Source organism: Aphelocoma coerulescens, chromosome 19 (genome assembly GCF_041296385.1).
Source record: "Aphelocoma coerulescens isolate FSJ_1873_10779 chromosome 19, UR_Acoe_1.0, whole genome shotgun sequence".
Taxonomy (NCBI): Eukaryota; Metazoa; Chordata; class Aves; order Passeriformes; family Corvidae; genus Aphelocoma; species Aphelocoma coerulescens.
The window spans coordinates 781,747-800,595 of record NC_091032.1 but is presented as its reverse complement, the minus strand read 5'-3'; the positions used below and the strand labels follow the sequence as shown (position 1 = coordinate 800,595).

The 18,849-nt window shown below is 52.1% G+C and overlaps 1 protein-coding gene across 5 annotated transcripts in view; it reads right to left on the bottom strand.

Moving 5' to 3' along the window:
• TYW1B (tRNA-yW synthesizing protein 1 homolog B) overlaps window positions 1–18,849 on the bottom strand; it is an 87,801-nt gene that overhangs the window by 53,863 nt on the left and 15,089 nt on the right. For 4 of the 5 annotated variants that reach the window (XM_069033103.1, XM_069033106.1, XM_069033104.1 and 1 more), the window contains 2 exons: window positions 15,864–15,969; window positions 3,036–3,088 (listed from right to left, as the gene is read on the bottom strand). In XM_069033103.1, coding sequence (XP_068889204.1) covers window positions 3,036–3,088; window positions 15,864–15,969 — 159 coding nt within the window. The remainder of the gene's footprint in view (window positions 1–3,035; window positions 3,089–15,863; window positions 15,970–18,849) is intronic. The other variant, XM_069033107.1, reaches the window with a different exon arrangement.

Sequence of the window (18,849 nt, the reverse complement as noted above, 5' to 3'; positions counted from 1 at the left end):
GGGACCAGACTGAGGGCAGGGAAACACACACACACACACCCCAGGAGAGTTAGAAACCCATCTGGGACCAGACTGAGGGCAGGGAAACACACACACACCCCAGGAGAGTTTTAAACTCCCCATCAGGAGCCCAACTGAGGGCACAGCTGTTGACCTGCTCCCTGCAGCCACCCATGACTTCAGTTCCAAGCCCAGCAAAGCCCCGAGCAGGGCTGAGGGACACCAGTGCCACCTGCCCCGAGAAATCCCTGGCTCACAATAAAATGTGGCTCTTTACATGATCCTGGCAGCCAAAGTGCATTCAGGAGGTCAGACTCAGCACTGTGTTAGAGGAGCAAGAACTTTAAGCTACTCAATCCCTTCCTGGCAGACCCCAGCACAAGGATGTGCTCTCCTGGAGCTTTTTGGACCCAGCCCATGCAAAGCAGGTGAAGCCTCTTGAGCTGCAGGAGGCATTCCTGGAAAAGCTCACTCAGGAGTAACAAGGATCCGTTTCCAGGCTGTCCTACTGCACATTCCATTCTTTTCATTTATCTGGCAGAGTATTTCTTGCAGCACTAAATTAAATAAATGCTCTGACCTTATAAACCCTCATTCACAGCCGGCAGTGGCTCCAGCAGGATGCTGCACTTCCCCTCCCAGCACAGCCACAGCAGCTTTCCCAACAGGATTCAACTCCTATTTATCATGCAGGCTGCTTGCAGGAAAGGCTGTCTTTCATTAGCTCAGTTAAATAATAATAAATGAGAAAGAAACTTTACTACTCTCAAGAGAAAATCTGAAATATTACATGGCAGCTTTTAATCTGCCTTCCTCTTCCTGGAGAGTCCTGGTGATCCAACAGAAAGGAGCAGCAGGGACAAATCTACAGGTAATCCCTAACTGGTTGTACAGGTGAAAGATGAAATGACATGGAAAATGCTGTTTATTCTACTCATTCTTCAAATGACAGAGACTCCAGGAGATTCACAAATTCAGGAGAGCAAGTTATATTTGGCCTTTCCTAAGGCAAATAAACAGACTCTTCCTAAAATATTTCTGCTTTTTTCTGGAATTTGACAGAACCCAATCTTTTCCATCTGAGATATCCCTGTGAAACTCTACTTAATACCGATGCTGCCAGCCCTGCTCCTGCTTTCCACAGACACAAATCTCCACAAAGGCTCCTGAAGACTCTCACACACTGGCGTGAACCTGAGGCAAAGCCACTGCCTGGAACCAATCTCAGCTCAATTTATTGGAAGACTTTACATTCAATTCCTGCTTAAGCTAAAAATAGTGTGGGCCCATCTAAGCACACAGAGCTGCTATTTACTTTGTGAAATGGCCTTACAGAGCTGCATTAAAGTCTGGCTCTTTCATAAAAACAGGTTCTCTGGCTTTCTCAGTCACAACATTGAAGTTTGGCAAGTTTTCCTTTAAACATTTTGTGATCATGTCTGACACTAAAAATGCTAGCAGAGAGAAATGGTTGTAAGAGTGACCAGCAGAGCAGCAGTGGGATCAGTGCATCCCCACAAGCACTCCTGACAGCCCAGGGTGGGCTCTTGATGCTGTTCAAGAGAAAAAGGCTCTTGATGGAACAGTTCATTGTCACCAGGCACTGCAATGAAAACTCTCTGCAGCCCACCCTGGGGACAGCATCCTAAGGGCTCTTTCAAAAATAAACAAAGTTAATCATGCAGCAAAGGAGAGCTCAGAGAGCAAGGACTGATCACTGCCACAGCACAGGAGGTAGAGATGTGCTGCTGGCATGTTAACGAGGTGCTCGTTCCAGAGGTTCTCATCCAGGGATGCTCAGGAGTGCAGGATGCTGCATCATGGTGGGTGAAGGGGCTGGAGCCCCAGGAACAGCTGAGGGAGCTGGGAAAGGGGCTCAGCCTGGAGCAAAGGAGGCTCAGGGGGGACCTTGTGGCTCTGCACAAGTCCCTGACAGGAGGGGGCAGCCGGGGGGGGTCGGGCTCTGCTGCCAGGGAACAGGGACAGGAGGAGAGGGAACGGCCTCAGGCTGGGCCAGGGGAGGCTCAGGGTGGGCAGCAGCAGCAGGAATTTCTTCACTGAAAGGGCTGCCCAGGGCAGGGGTGGAGTCCCCATCCCTGGAGGGGTTTAACAGCCCTGTGGATGTGGCACCTGGGGACATGGGGCAGTGGTGGTGGCCCTGGCAGTGCTGGGGAATGGTTGAACTCAGTGATCTCAGAGGGCTTTTCCATCCTTAATAATTCTCTGATCATTGCTCCCCAAATGTACAACATTAGAGATCAACTCTCAGCTTGTGAGCTCCAAGGGACCTGCCCAGGACAGCTGAAACCACACCCACCCTGGAGAGGCTGCACTTTGTTCTCCAGGGCTCTGTGCCTCTGCTGGGAATGTTTTTAAGTCTGGAAACTGCTCGAAAAGCTACTGAGTTCCAGAGCCTCCAGGAGACAAGCACAGGGCTGGGAGGAGGCTGTGTCACATGGGTGTGCTCACACACACAGGTACTGCACACTCTCACAGAGCAGCCACATCATCAACAGTTACATCATTAACAGTTACATCATTAACAGCAGCTACATCATCAACAGTTACATCATTAACAACATCTCACCCTGGAGATCTGATCTGGTAAATGCTGAGAAGCAGGGGAGCTCTGACTGTCACTGTCCCAAGCCAGCCCCAGGACAGGGGGTTCAGGCAGCCTCGTGTGCCTGCTCAGGTGTGACAGAGGCTGTGTTATCCCTGCTCCACAGCCTCACACTGGGGATACAACCTTCCCACTTTTCCCTGCCTGGATTTCAGTAAGCAGGAGAGAGTTTAGCAGAGTAACAGGAAAAACCAGAAAAGGATGTTCCCAGCCTTTGCCACCGTTGCATTCTCACTCTTTGCAGAGGGATTTTAACAGCTGGAAATGCAAGATTACAGCTTGGAAGATGGAATCTGGGTTTGTGCAAATAATAGCACATTTTTACATGACATTTCACCAAGAAATTGGAGTACCTGAGTAAGTCTCTAGCTTTGTTTTTATTTATGAAATGAGAAAAGGAAACAGAGCATACCTTTGTCCATCGGCAGAGCTTCACCCCAGAATGGCTCCCAATGAGTTTATAACCTGAAAACAAAGCAAAAATCATCAAACAATTGAGTTTAGCCTGCAAGAAGTGATCCACTAAACATACCAGTTGGTACCTAAAATGATTAACACCATGGGCTCAATGCTGCTCTTCCCCACTGGCTCCAAGGTGACACCACCAACAATGGCAGTGCCACCACAGGGACTTCAGCCAGCTGGAAATGCTTTCTTTTCGTGGGACATTTATCGATGCTGCTGAGTCTGGTTTGAATCAGGGTGCCCAGGATACTCCTGCATGGACAGGATGGCAGAGCCTGTCCAACCCAGGCTGAGGGACAGCTCCCAGACCCCAAGGAGCAGGACAGGGAACTGGAAGCATCTCCCTGGCCCCAAGCCATGACCCCAGAACAGCCTCCTACCCCAGAACCCAGGATCCCTGTCCAGCCTGGAGGACAGGAGCTGATTCCCAGCGCAGCTGGGAGGGCACAGGAGGGGAACACAAGCAGGGCTCAGCCTGAACCCCACCTGGGCTTCACCAGCTCCACCCCACTGCTTCTGGGGCAGCCACGGTGAGGGAGCTGCTCCTCCACGCCCAGATGAAGGCTGAGCTCAGATCACCTCCCTGTTCCCAGCCAAGATCAACACAATTCCATTCCAATGGGTCCAGGAGGATTAATTGCACAACATTCTTTAAGCACTAAGTGCTATTATTACCCAACCTGCTCGAGTGGGGTTATATTCATTCCTCCTTGATAAAAGTGCTTAGAGGCCAATATGTCTGAAGGATTAAAAGTCCCTCTAAATCAGCATAAAAATAAGAGGGATTTGAGATGCCTCACTGTGTCCCTCACAGTGGGGTTCGTATGTCACTGGCCTGGCTGTCCCCACACTCAGCACATCCCAGCTGCCTACTGCAGGCTGCTGCTCTTATTAATGCTTTCAAGTGAAGGAAAAATACCACATTTCAGCTATCAAGTCTTCTTCCTGCCAACCAGCACAAACTTAACAGGAGAAAAGCCTTCAGCTCAGCAAACTGGCCTTCAGCTCCTCCACGGAGCAGCAGCAGCACTGCCCTGCCCTGCTCGTTTGTCCCTGAGCAGCTCTGGCACAGCACGGTCCCAGCAAGAGCAACTGCATCCCAAAGTCCCCACAGCTGCAAGGACACCGAGCGAGCCAGCCAGGAACTACAGCAGCAGCAGATGCCACACCAGCTGCAAAGGCAGAAATTCAACTGTGTGCACACAGACAGGGCTAACAGGGAATCAGACAGTGCCCTGCTCCTGCCACTCACACCCAGCAGGGACCTGCCCAGGCTCTCTGCCCACTCCACCTGATGTGTTTGATCCATCTCCTCATGCTGAAATGTACAGGCAGAGTGACCTCTGCTGCAGGGAGGCTGGAGAGGGACTTTGGACAAGGGATGGAGGGACAGGACACAGGGAATGGCTTCCCACTGCCAGAGGGCAGGGATGGATGGGATACTGGGAAGGAATTGTTCCCTGGGAGGGTGGGCAGGCCCTGGCACAGGGTGCCCAGAGCAGCTGGGGCTGCCCCTGGATCCCTGGCAGTGCCCAAGGTCAGGCTGGACAGGGCTTGGAACAGCCTGGGACAGTAGAAGGTGTCTCTGCCCTGTCCCTTTAAGGTCCCTTGCAGCCCAAACCATTCTGGGATTCTGTGACAGCCCTTCTAAGACAGTCCCCAGAGCCACATGCAGCCTTGGGGACACCTGTACCTCCGACTGGCTGACACCCAGCAGATCCTGGGGCAGTTCCAGAGGCACAGCCACACGCACACAGCTGGACATGGCAGGAACCCAACATCTCCCTGCCATGGCTCTGTCCTGCCTTCCTGCAGCTCTCCTTTGCAAACAGCTTGTCCAGCAAGGTCTAATCTCAGCTGAGACCTCCCTGCCCTGCTAAATGTGTGTCCTTAGAGGATTTGTGGCTGAGAGCTGAAAAGGTGCTGCATTCCTCCTCCTCTAACACAGCTGTCCAAGGCACACTCTGCTGCTGTCACACAGCACAGCCCAAGCCTTATTCTTCCCATTTCTCCAAATCCAGCAGCAGCATTCATATAAGATTATTCTCTCCCAGATCACTTGTCAGCAGCAGTAGCACGGCTGCTTTCAAATGGGTTTTGGAGAAAAATTACATAGGAAAGAGGACATGCCCACCCAGATCTGCTACTGAGCTGTCTGAGGGAAGAGAGCAAGCAGCTAAACTGAGCAAGGTGACAGGCTCCAGAGCTCCAGCGCTCCAGCATTTTCTCTTAAGTTCCTTAAATCAACTTCCACCATGTGGAGCACCCACAGCTTCCTTCAAAGGCCAAGAAAACTGCACATGTTCAACATCAGAACAGTCTTACAAACTCCAGCCAGCTCCGGGGATGGGAAGGGGGTTACTCATCCCTGTGACTGCCAGCAGTCCCTGCTGTGGTGACAGGAGGGACCAGCAGAGATGTGCAGAACTCCTGAAGCCACAGAACTGGGGTCCTTCACCGTGTGGGGACCTGGGAGAAGGTGTGGCCACCCAGCACTGCGTGCTGGCCATGCCATGCTTTTGACGCTTGGGAATGAGAGAAAATGACAGAGACCAAAGCTGGACACATTTTCCACCCCAGCTGCAGGTGAGCAGAGACTCTACAGCACTGCACAGCCTTCCTTCAGCACTGGCTGCACTGCTGGGAACGAGGCAGCAGAGCAGTTTGGGCTAAAAGAAAGCACAAAAGGTTAAGCAACAAATTGGGAGTGTCCCAGAATCGCAGAACTGTTCTGGCTGGAAAATCCCTCTGAGATCATCGAGCCCAACCACTCCCCAGTACTGCCCCACATCCCCAGGTGCCACATCCACAGGGCTGTTAAACCCCTCCAGGGACGGGGACTCAGCCCTGCCCTGGGCAGCTGTGCCAGGGCTGGGCAGCCCTTTCAGTGAAGAAATTCCTGCTGCTGATGCCCACCCTGAGCCTCCCCTGGCCCAGCCTGAGGCTGTTCCCTCTCCTCCTGTCCCTGTTCCCTGGCAGCAGAGCCCGACCCCCCCGGCTGCCCCCTCCTGTCAGGGACTTGTGCAGAGCCACAAGGTCCCCCCTGAGCCTCCTTTGCTCCAGCCTGAGCCCCTTTCCCAGCTCCCTCAGCCTCTCCTGGGGCTCCAGCCCCTTCCCAGCTCCGTTCCCTGCCCTGGACACGCTCCAGCCCCTCAGGGTCCCTCTGTAGTGAGGGCCCAAATGTGACCCCAAGATTGGGGTGTGACCTCAGCAGTGCCAGCACAGGGGGACAGGCATGTCCTTACTGCAAAGTTCCAAACTAAACGTGAAAAACTGTGATCAAAGCCAGCCTGGGGGTCTCCAGCCCTGTTCCCACACTGTAGCTCCTGCTGAGCCTCCCTTCTGGAAGCTCAGGCCAGCTCCACTCTTCCATCAGCTTTGCCACAACGTCCCTGTGGCTCTGCCAAGGCCAATGGTGCTTGAATCCAATCCTCCTGATGGCCCCAGGTCTGGGGCTGTGGATGCCAGGACTCCACATTCCCTCCTTTGCTCTGAAGGGCTGGGACTCGTGAGCAATAACTCTAAGTGGGTATTTGGATCCAGTGTTTGGATGGACCTGCTGCTCCCCATCCCTGTGTACCTTCAGACACTGAAGCTGAACAAACCAATCTATTTGTTATTTCCACAGTCTAATATGCAAAGGATTCCTTCAATTATAAGCAGGCTCACAGTAATCAGCTCAGCTTCTGACAAAAGGACAAGAACATCTCATCTGAAGGCTGGGTATGAGTTGATCCTGCACTAGATGATAAATTTTAGATGACCTAGAAGCTTGCCAAACTTCACTGAAATTAAGTGTCACTTTTATGGACGTGAATTAAGCTTTTAAACAACCTTTGGGGTGAAAGGAGTGTTATCAGGCAGCAACACCAGGCTGGGAAACATGTGGTGATTGCTCACCCTGACAGGCCAACTGGAGTTTAATAGAGCACAGAGGGATTGGAACTGGAGAGACGGCCAAAGTCAGCTCCTGATTGCTCCAGAGGCTGGGGCAAGACTGTGCTCAGCTCTTTGGAACCACATTGCAGCATTTCCACTCCAGCCTGGAAATAAGAGTTTAAAAATCCTTTCTCTGAAACTCTAAGAATTCACAGAGGGACCCAGCTGAGCTCTCAGCACAGAGCCAGGAGACTGTAACACTGTCTGTATTCCCAGGGCACATTCCAGGACATCCAGTTGCTCTGGGCATGGTTTGCCAGTTTACCAGCGCCACATCCAGTCTTTCCAGGCTCCTGGATGGGGATGAATTATGTCCACAACTGAGCAATTCTGTTATTTCTGAGAGCAGAGCAGATCAGCTGAATTTCTACAAGCACAACTGTCCCTATCAGGAGCTGTCACGCCACCTGCACACTCTGAACAGCTCCTCTCAGAGCCGTGCTGAGCAGCCTTCAAGGATTGCTGACTATCCCCAGGTGGTAAAATGTCCAGAACAAATCCCACAGACACTGAACCCCTGAGGCTGGAAAAGCCCTCCAAGGCCATCGAGTCCACCCTGTGCCCGATGCCCACCTCGTCCCCAGCCCAGGGTGCTCAGTGCCACCTCCAGGGATGGGGACTCCAAACCTCCCTGGGCAGCCCCTGCCAAGGCCTGAGCACCCTTTCCATGGGGAAATTCCTGCTGATGCCCACCCTGAGCCTCCCCTGGCCCAGCCTGAGGCCATTCCCTCTCCTCCTGTCCCTGTTCCCTGGCAGCAGAGCCCGACCCCCCCGGCTGCCCCCTCCTGTCAGGGACTTGTGCAGAGCCACAAGGTCCCCCCTGAGCCTCCTTTGCTCCAGCCTGAGCCCCTTTCCCAGCTCCCTCAGCCGCTCCTGGGGCTCCAGCCCCTTCCCAGCTCCGTTCCCTGCCCTGGACACGCTCCAGCCCCTCAGGGTCTGTGTTGTCCTGAGGGGCCCAGGACTGGACACAGGACTGGAGGTGCCCCAGCAGCGGCAGCACAGGGGACAGGCACTGCCTGGATGACACCTCCCAGTTCAGATCTCTGCACCACCAAAAGTTTGCTTTGACCCAAAACTTTGAAATCCCAAAGCAAAAGATTCCGTTCTGGAAGAATGAAGGAGATCAGTGGTTGACAAAGCTCCAAAACTCACAAGGAGCAGACCCAGCCATCCTTCTCCAGGAGTGCAGGCACTGGGAGCTTGGGAAGGCCTCTCCAAGGCCACATTGTGCCTCAGGAACTCTGCTGGCCTCTGCAGGGCTGCTCTGAGGGGAGCACAGCACAGCTGGCACCACTGTGCCGGGCTATCCAGCACTCTCCTGGAATAGAAGCCTCTGTGATTATCTGCTAGAGCTGCAGCTCAGGGCAGTCTCACACTAGCAGAAGGTTTACAGGGAAAATATTCCCCATTTCCTGCGGTTCTGAAGGACTGCAGTTTAACAGGGCCAGAGTTGGAGGTGGTGACACAGCAGGATCCATCCCCACAACCTTTAAGGGACCATTTTCCACATTGGAACACAACTGCTGTGCTTGAGCCACCACCCGAAAGAGTACTTGAAAACCAATAATAATAATAACAATAATAATACACCAAGAAATGCCATTGGTGTTCAGATTATATCAGCGTTTTATACAAATCTAGAAAGAATGGGACTCTGGGAAGTGGAATTTTTTAGATTGCCCAAGCACAAGAGAAACCTCCAGGTTCATTCCTAAAACTGCTCAACCTTAAGAAATTCCTGCCAAGTCCACCAAGACCTATTTTAGATTCTCTCCTTGTTTGAAGAAAGACTTTTAAAAAGTACAAAGGGCTCGTGACTGGAGAAGGATTTCTCCCATGAGCCCAAAGCAGGAGTGGGGACAGGAGCAGGGATTGCAGACTGTCCCTTGTTAGCACCAACCCCGTTCCCCTCCCAAAGGGATGGGAAGTTTGGCCTCTCAGCTGCCTCAGATCCATCTCACTGGACACAAAATTAGTTATCTTGAACACTTTTAAGACACAGTAAAAGCCTCCTGGGGTCAGTGAAAGGGATCCAGCTGCTGCACAGGCAACCCAGAGCCAGCCTAGATCCAGGAAAATGCGACTGGCAAACTTCAGGGGTGGGAATGCCAGGAGCTACAACAAATTCCAGCCTCAACAGCTGATCATAAGAGACCTAAAGGATTCTCAAAGCCTGGCTTTTCCAGATGTCTCTTTTAGTCCAAGAGCACCCTTCCCTCAGAAGCACAGGAATATAAAACCTCCCATCTCCAAAGGCTATGATGCCTTTGACAGAACAGCCTCGGAGACCCCTGATACTCTCACCTGCATCAACCCCAGACAAAAAGCAGCAGCAGCAGAGCCTCCTGTATCTGTCCCCTTTGTCCAAAAGCACCCCCAGGCCAGAGCATTCCCTTGCTTGCCACGGGTGTGTCCCACTGGTGACCTCCAGCAGCATCAGCCAAGTGTGGCTGAGGGAAGGGGGGCCGTGGGCGTTGTCAGCGTGGCAGCTTACCCCAAAACATCCATCCCCCAAATGCCTGCAGGTTCCTGACACCTCCTCTGACCCAAGGAGAGCTGGAGGAAGGGTGTTCATCCCTCAGCCCCAGCTCCTTCACCAACTCCTACACTAGCTTTGCCATCCCAAGGGGAAAACAGCCCCTCCCCCTCTCCCAAAAAGGGACCATGGAATGGTTCGGGTTGGAAGGGACCTCAGAGGTCAACCTGTCCCACTCAGTTGGAGTGACCACTGCCAGAGGGCAGGGATGGATGGGATACTGGGAAGGAATTGTTCCTTCCCTGGGAGGGTGGGCAGGCCCTGGCACAGGGTGCCCAGAGCAGCTGTGGCTGCCCCTGGATCCCTGGCAGTGCCCAAGGCCGGGTTGGACATTGGGGCTGGGAGCAGCCTGGGACAGTGGAAGGTGTCCCTGCCCATGGCAGGGATGGCACTGGATGGGCTTTAAGGTCTCTCCCAATCCAAACCAGTCTGGGATTCTGGGATTCTTTGTTCACAGGAAAATTCAAGAAATCTACGAGAACTTGGCCTAAGAGTTGTACTCAGGGTCAACTCTGGCTGAAGGCTGGAAGGGAAGGTACCACCTGCACAAGGCTCCTCCTCAAGCACCCAGAACAAACCCAAAAGGTACCAGTCAGAACTACAGACTGCTAGGAGCTGCATCTCTTTTCTGTTTTGTTTTCCTGAGACACTTTTCAGTCATTCAGGGCACATTCCCTTCTCCACATTTCCATTTGTCCCAACTGTCCCTTTGTGTGGGGCAAGTGTCACGTTACAGAGAAAGGAAAGCAAATTTTATCCTTGCCTGAACATATCCTGTACTTTGTTCCAGCTTAGACTTAATTTCAAAGCCCAATACTCTCTCAAGCCCTGCCAAAATCTAAAACAAACAAAAAAAAAAGGGTGCACTTCAAATATAGATGTGTTTATTTTCCTCCATTTCACATGGGGTAATTCTACCAGCTCTGGTAACAGGTGAGAGAAGAATCAGCCCCCCAAACCTGATTCTCCCCATCTCCTCTGCTCCTGATCAGGTGCTTCAGCTGTGCCAGCAAATCTGAATTGCAGTCAGCTCTCCACCAGCTCCTGGCAGCTCTCACACAAAGGGACTTGAGCATCTTCTGCTGCCTGGACTCCTTCCCTTCACCTGGCTGTTTGCCTTTTATTTACAGGCATTTCCTAAGGAACTGATCAAGTCTAGGAGCCTTCTCTGTGCCTGGGTTGGGTCACTGGATTTATGCTCACCCAGAGTAATTTGTTAGTTAGCAAAGGAATTTTTAATCTCCCCACGGCCGGTGTTTGATTTCTGTGGCACATTCCGGGGACTGCACCAGCGTCACCAGCCCCTGAGCCACCTGTGGGCCGCTAGTGCCACCTGGAGTTGAACAGCTCCTCCCAAAGCCTGCCAGATCCCAAACCCTGGAGCACAGAGCCCATCAAGCGCCCAGCCAGCAGCACCAGGTCTGTGCAATGGCTTGGGATCCCATTTCCACATGCTGGACACTCCCAAGGCTCAGCACAGAGAGCCAGGCTGAGCTGGGCACAAGAGCTGCAGGCACTGGGAACCTCAGCCCAAGAAGGGCCAGCAACAGCCACCAAATGCTTTTAGAAACCTCAGCTGCAGGTTGGTGAGCACCTGAAAAGTCCAGCCTCCAGTATTTTCTGCAATCAGCCTCTTGCCTGCTCTTCCCCGCTGAAAACCACAGGCCAAAGCACAGCTTTAGCTGCAGCACTAAGTCAGAGCACAAGAGTTTAAGCGGCTGCTGCAGCAGCCCAGACTATTTCAGATAAGAGCTGTCTCTTAATGCACCACTTGTCTTTGGAGACACATAAAATAGAGGTGTCCTGGCCACCCTGGGGCTAAATTGTAGCCTTCCTTAACCAGGAAGGACAGAACCAACTGGACTGCAGCAAAACTGGCCTTGAGGGACAGAATAATTTATCCAGTGTCAGTGGGGTCATCATTAACCCATTGCCACTGTGCTGCCAGGCAGGGAGAGCAGGGATTTGTTTGGTCCTGTTGCAGCACAAGAGAGCAGAGAGCATGGCAGAAACACAGTGTGAGCAGCTTCAGAAATCACAGAATCATGGATGGTCTGGTCTGAAGGGACCTAAAGCCCATCCAGTGCCAGCCCTGCCATGGCAGGGACACCTCCCACTGTCCCAGCCTGCTCCAAGCCCCAATGTCCAGCCTGGCCTTGGGCACTGCCAGGGATCCAGGGGCAGCCACAGCTGCTCTGGGCACCCTGTGCCAGGGCCTGCCCACCCTCCCAGGGGACAATTCCTTCCCAATATCCCATCCAGCCCTGCCCTCTGGCACTGGGAAGCCATTCCCCCTTGGAGCCTCCTCAGCCAACACTCAGCTCTCAGGGCTTTGGGTTCACTGCTCCTGTTCCATCCCTGCCCCGTGGAGGGAAGCGCATCAGAGCCCACCTGGGGCTGCTGAACAACCCCTGTGAAGGGGCAGGGCTGATGGAGATGGCTGGAACAGACACATCACGTCTGAGCTCTGAACAGCTCAGGCAGGGAGGGCAGTGATCAATCCCTCTCCCAGCTGCCAGCATCCAGCAGAATGTTTGGCTTCAGTCTGACCATCAGCATCAATAAAACATTTGGCAAACCCAGGAGCAGCCGTGACTAACAATGGCACCAACCCCAGCAGAGCACAAAGTCATGGTCAGCCACTGAGTCATGGAACAGCCTGACTGGAAGGGACCCCCAGGGATCACCCAGTGCAGTCCCTGGCCCTGCACAGACACCCCAACAATCCCACCCTGGGCACCCCTGGGAGCTCCTGGAGCTCTGGCAGCCTCGGGCCGTGCCCATTCCCTGGGGAGCCTGGGCAGTGCCCAGCACCCTCGGGGGGAAGAACCTTTCCCTAATACCCAACCTGACCCTCCCTGACACGCAGAAGGGTGTTTTGGTTTCTTTGTTTGTTTTACAGAAAAAGAAAGCCCCAGTGTGTTTTTCTACTTCCATCTTTCCTATTGATACGGCAGCTTGGGACTCCCTCTAAAGCTCACCAAGGATGTAAATGCACTTCCTGAGAAATCAGGAACACTGGAAAGGCTCACGAGTCCTTCACGCTGTACCAAATCCTCCTGGCACCCAGGCCAAGCAAAAACAACTTTCAGCCCAGAAAGGATTTGTGCCAACAATCTACGAGCAACCCCGAAAAGCAACGTGAAATTGGGCTGTGTTCACTGAGCACCACAGGAAATGTGAACATGGAAAGTTCGCTCCTATTTTCAGTTTATTTCATTCATTTCAGGCTGCCTGAACACACAAACGACTGAAGCACCAACAGCAGTGCTGCAAAGCCACCACACAACACTGCCAGCCTCTCCCCCGGGCACTGGGTACTCACCAAAGCCTCAGGGCTGGGTTGGTGGTTTAGGCAGGGCTGGGCACTGATGGAATTGGAATAGTGTTGTCTCTGGCTTCGACTTTCAAAGGCAGCTATTGCTGAGTACCTATTATCAAGGTAGCTGCAAGCAGGCAGCTCCAAGGGCTCACACCTCTGCAATCCAAGGGGGAGGCTAAATTTAGCCAAAATTCAATGCCAGGGCTAAAATAGAAACCTTTGCTTAAGCACTATTCCCTTTATCTCCAGGAAGGTAAACTGCTTTGAAGGTGAATCCACAGTGAGCACCACAATGGTCTGAGGAGATGCTGCTCCAAGGGAAACCTCTGTTATGCAACTGCAGGATCAAAGAACAGCTCTCTCCTGAACCACTAATACTCATTTTCCTTCTCTTGGGCTAATTATGCCCTCAGGGATACTCTTGAAAAGACACTGAGCCTCCACCCAGAGCAACCAGTTGGTGCAAAATAAATGAGACAATCTTTTGACTATACTGCACTCGTTATTTTAGGGAGAATGATGCTGAGGGAAGAAGGGAATTGTTTTGTGGCTACAAAAATAAAAGCTTTCCTGGAGTGTTATTTACAGGAAAAAATGTTGTATGACATAAAAAAAAATAATGTAGCATCTCTTTTTCACAGCTGAGTGACCACTGAAGATCTTGGTGAGCAGCAGAGGAGGGAGAGCTGGGAGAGGCAGCTGGGCTGTAAGGACACAACAGTTTAGAATCTGCCAAAGTGCAGAGTTACGTGAGCAGATCCTACCAGTGGCTGCAGCACCGGCACTACCCTGAGCACTGCAGGAAGGGAGAAACGCAGACCCACTTATCTGGGTAATGAACTCCTGTCCCTAGAGTACCACGAGGCAATCAGAGCTCTCTGGGGAGCCTTTTTTGTGTCAAAAAAATTACAGCAGGAAGGTGACCTTCCCTCCAGCACTGCTTTCATTTTCAAATGGCCACTTTGTACAAAAGCACAGTTCCACTGCCACCCCAAACCCAAACCAGCAGGGAGTGGTGAGACTGAGCTGGGGGAAATGCTCCAGCCACCACACCGAGCACAGGGCCAGCACAGAGCCCTGCCCCACTCCCCTGCTTCATTCAGTAGCTCAGAATTCATTCATTTTAGTAACTAAAAACAAAAGGCTGCCACCTTAAACCCAAAACTAAGTAAAATAGAAATAAAATACACTCAAATACATGACAAACAAAACCAAAGTAGCTGCCACCATACCACAGCCTGCAGGACTGAGGGATTGATCCCAGGCCTGCCCTGCTCCCAGCCAGCAGCAGCTCCCTGAGGGACACGAGGAGAAGGCGAAGTCTCAGCCACTCCTGGCTGAGCCTTTTTTGGGTCATTCCTTCCAACCACAACGTTCAAGAATGGCTCTTTGCCTCCCAGCAGTGCCAAGGCTGATGGAGAGCCAGTGACCAAAGCTGTCAGCCACTGGTGGGCAGAACACCGCAGGCACCAGCAGAGAGAGCTCAGGCCCCGGGAGCAGCAGTGCTGCGGGGCTGGACTCACCCAGGACAGGCCAGGGCTCCAGAGCTCAGCTCTCAGTGACACAGGGGCGTTCTCAGCAGCTTCAGGAGAGATGCCCAGGGTGGTGGGGGAGTGCCCATCCCTGGAAGTGCTGAATAAATGTGAGGATGTGGCACCTGAGGTCATGGTTTAGTGTTGAACATGGGGGTGGTGTCGGGTTGATGGCTGAACTTGATGACCTTAAAGACCTTTCCAACCTTAACAATTCCACTATAACCCTGATTTAGCAAGCAAGCCAAGCACACTCCATCCTTAGAGAGGAAAGAAATCAGACTAAACTCCCTTTAGTCTCCATGTGAACAGCAATAGGAAGCTCCCATCAGCCTTCTCCTGGCTCTGCCACTCCCAGCTGAGGCTCCTGAACTGCAGGGCTCAGTCTGGCTCTCCTCATGCTGGTCCTTTGCTTTAAAAGAAGACATTAAATCCACTCCAACTGCTCTCATTGGAGAGCTGCTGATGTCAACATCCAGTGGATGGTTAAAATTAGTTTGAATTACTTCCTCTTCTGGAAACAGAGTTTCAGCAACAAATCAGAGTTTGAAACAGATAAAAGCAAGGGACTGAGATGCAAAACAAATGCAAAGCTGATCTTTAAATATTCTCTGAAAAACCTACACTGTGGGAGCTTGGGAGTGTGGGACCATCAGCATCTCTCTCGAGCTGCCCCAGCAGATACATCAAACCCTGGGAGCTCCAGGCACTGCATGAGGAGCTGCCCAGGAGCCAGCAGAGTGTCCTGGGGACCAGGAGGGCCACTGGGATCCTGGGGGCATCAGGAAGAGCATTCCCAGCAGGTCAGGGAGTGATCCTGCCCCACTGCTGAGCCCAGTGAGGAACCTCTGCAGTGCTGTGTCCAGCTCTGAGCTCCACAGCTCAAGAAAGACCAGGAGCTACTGGACAGGGTCCAGTGGAGGCCACAAGGATGATGTGGGGTCTGGAGCATCTCCCTGGTGGGGAGAGACTGCGGGAGCTGGGCCTGGTCAGTCTGGATAAGGGAAGGCTGAGAGGGATCCCATCAATCCATAAACTATCCCCGGGGGTGTCAGAGGACGGTGCCAGGCTCTGGTCAGTGGTGCCCAGGGACAGGACGAGGAGCAATGGCCATGAACTGAACCACAACAAATTCCACCTCCACACGAGGAAGAACCTCTTCCCACAGAGTGGCAGAGCTCTGGAACAGCTGCCCAGAGCAGGCCGGAGTCTCCCTCTACGGCCACATCCCAAACCCACCTGGACACACCCCTGTGCCACCTGCCTTGGCGCTGTTCTCCTGAGGGCCCATCCAGCCCCAGCCACTCCATGTGTCCTGTCTGTGCTTCAGGCCTGCCAGGAGGGCCCAGGGCAGCCCATCGCACACACAGAGCTCCTGCCACTGCTCTGCTCAAATCCAGCACCAAGGCTCTGAGCTGTGCCCAGCTGCTCCGGGCAGAGCCTCACCTTGCTTTGTGAGTGCCTCCCTCAGGGCCGGGGTGATCATCTCTCTCCTCTCAGCCTCCTCCTTCCTCCCCGTTCCAGCAGCTCCTTCCTCCAGCTCCCGCTCTCTCTGTTTGAAGACAGGGAATTACAGCCAGTTAGCAGCAGGCATCACTCCAAACACGGGCACAGCCACACCTGCTGGACTGCACTGGGGCGAGTGCCCACACTGCAATTCCTGCCTCTGAGTAAGACTGCATTTCATCCCTCTTCCCATCAGCAACTTAGGACAGTAAACTGGAAAAGAAAAGCCCTACAGCACACGAGATTTGTCCCACTGACACAACAATAAAATGCCCAAGGATATTTTAATGATCAGGGTATAAAAACTCATCCAAGAGTGACTCCAGGTTTTCAGCCCAAGTGTTTCACGAGTGCACAATAACCTCACAATGACCAAACCAGGGTGTGTGCCTGGGGTGGCACTGCTTGAGTGAGCTCAGGGGAGAGCCCCCAGCAGCCCACAGAGCTCTGCATGAGGCCCCTGAGGCAGCAGCCACCTGCATCACCAAAATTCAACCACACCACAGACCTGCAGGAAAAGGCTGCAGCCCCTCCCCACAGCCAGCTCCAGCAGCAGCCCATGCAAGTCTGGCTTCCAGCTGCTTTCCACACACAGCTAAGCCCCGGGCAGGAGTGTCAGATACCGGGATAAAGTCGTAAGCACGAGCAGCAAACCCTGGCACGTAACAAGCGGTGACTCCCCTGCTGTGCAAGTGTCACTGCTGAGACTTTATGGGTGTTTATTGTTTCATGTCTGCACAAAGAAGCATCAAAGTGGAAATAATTACTTGGGTATTTCGTGCAACTTGTAATCTGTCAGTCCTTTATGGCTTTTATTGAAGGAGTTATGGATAAACAACAAACAAAAACCAGCAGAGGACATTTTGTCTTGACAGTCTATTTCACATCCAAGCCTCTTTTGTGCCAAAGCCATGGAAAAGATAATGGAAATGCTTCCAGTTTGAGTCTCCCCACCAACTGTCAGCATCACTAAGGAAACCAGTGCTCCTGACTTGCCAAACTGCTCATCACAAACGGGGAGAGGAATCTGGCTGCTCCTGCATGCAAACAGACTGCTTCTGCACCTGAGCAACACTTCAGAGAATGAAAGGTGCCTCCAAAGAAAAATGAATTTCAATATTAAAACCCACACACATAGAGGTTCAAGGGCAAAACAGAGCTCCTAATAAACATCTGAGAAGGAAATAGGAGAGTGAAACATTTAGGGTCACATTATTACTGTCCCTACTCATTTTGGATAAAATTGTGCTCACAGTCTCAGGGATGTTGTTCAGAAATGTATTTTTCAACAAGCAGTACCACAACATGGTCCCTTCTGAAGGAGAAAGCTGTATCCATCCTGTACTTCCTTCCACTCAGCTTCCTGAGCTTCTAGGCAGGACTTCATTGATTTCTGTAACACATCAAAACTCCCCTGGAAGCCTACATCTAATAATTAATTGCCATTTAGTGGGTTTTAAAGCTCATTTCTTGAGCCTTGATCTTAATTTATCAGCAAGACTCTTCAACAGTAAAATATTAATATTGCTGGGAAAGCTTCATGCATAAGGAAGGAAGGAGATAATAGATGAAGTCTTCATCTTTCAAGTGTTAAATAAAGAGTTGGCTCTGCCACAAGCCATCACTTAACCCAGAACCAGGCCTTAGCACAGACTGAGACCTGGGCCAGAGGATGGCGGCCCTGCCCATGGCAGGGGAGTGGAACTGGAGGAGCTTTAGGGTCCCTTCCCACCCAAATCACTCCCTGATCCTGTGATTTGTAGCCCCTCAAAGTCCTAAGCAGCATTTCAGCGTGGACACCTCCTGGCCTGTGCTCTACCAGCTCAGGCCAGGTCAATCCTCCCAGAAGAACTAAATCTCCATTATGGAGGACATCCTAATATTAAAAATGCAGCCTTTGATCTAATTCCAAATGAGACACCCCATCCAAGAGAGCCTTCAAACACAGACAAGTCCTTCTGCATGGAGAGTATTTGCCTTTCTACCTCCTCGCCACTGCAGCACCTGAAGAAGCACCTAAATGAAACAACATCCCAATTCCATCCTGGCAGGGCACAAATACAGTTCAATGATCATTTTCTCCTCACTGAGAGGATCATCATTTTCCCTGCCCACATCCTGATGTGAGAGCCTTAAACAAAACACTGCTTTGTTTCTCCCTGCCCTGCAATCCCCAACCTGTTCACTTCGGCAGGGGATTGGCTTCACACACTCCTGGTGGGAAATGGCATTCACTGCACAGGGATTTTTACTTATTTGCTTAATAAACCTTTCAAATCTGTTATTTAGGGTTGGTGAGGAGAGAACAAAGTTAACTTTGCACAGAGCAAACATCTCCAGTTGTGGTGATTTAGCAGAAAGCCCTGCAGTAAATCCAAGCCAAATCACTGTCTTTCCATAGCAAATCAAGCAAGCAGTGACAAGAGCCAGCTTTTCAGGGCCTTGAAATACTTCACTGCCAAAAACTGGAGCTGCAGCTCACAAAGGAGTGAGCCCAGAGATGAGGAAAACCTCTGGATACACCCCAATTCCTTGGAAGGTTCAGCACAGCTCCACTGCAGGCTGGAGGGGTTTGGTTCTGAAAAAAGGCAGCTGAACCTCAGGTTTGATCCCCTGCTCTGCAGCTGAAGGAATCCCTTCCCTTTCTCTCTCACACAGGCAGAACAACAAGCAGAGGCAGTACATTCCCAAGGCAAGGAAAATACAACTTCCATGGACCAAGAGCCCCTGACACAAGTGAGGGCCTCAGCATTCCCTGCCCCAGGACAAATCCCAGTGTCAGTGTTTCAAAGGGCTTCCTCCAAACCTGCCTTCCAAACTCAGCCACAGCCACCCCAAAGGTCACCACCAGGATGTGCCACTGCCACTTGTTCTCCTCTCCAAAGTGCTCTCTCCAGGATGTCCAGGTGCCCGATACCTCCCTGTG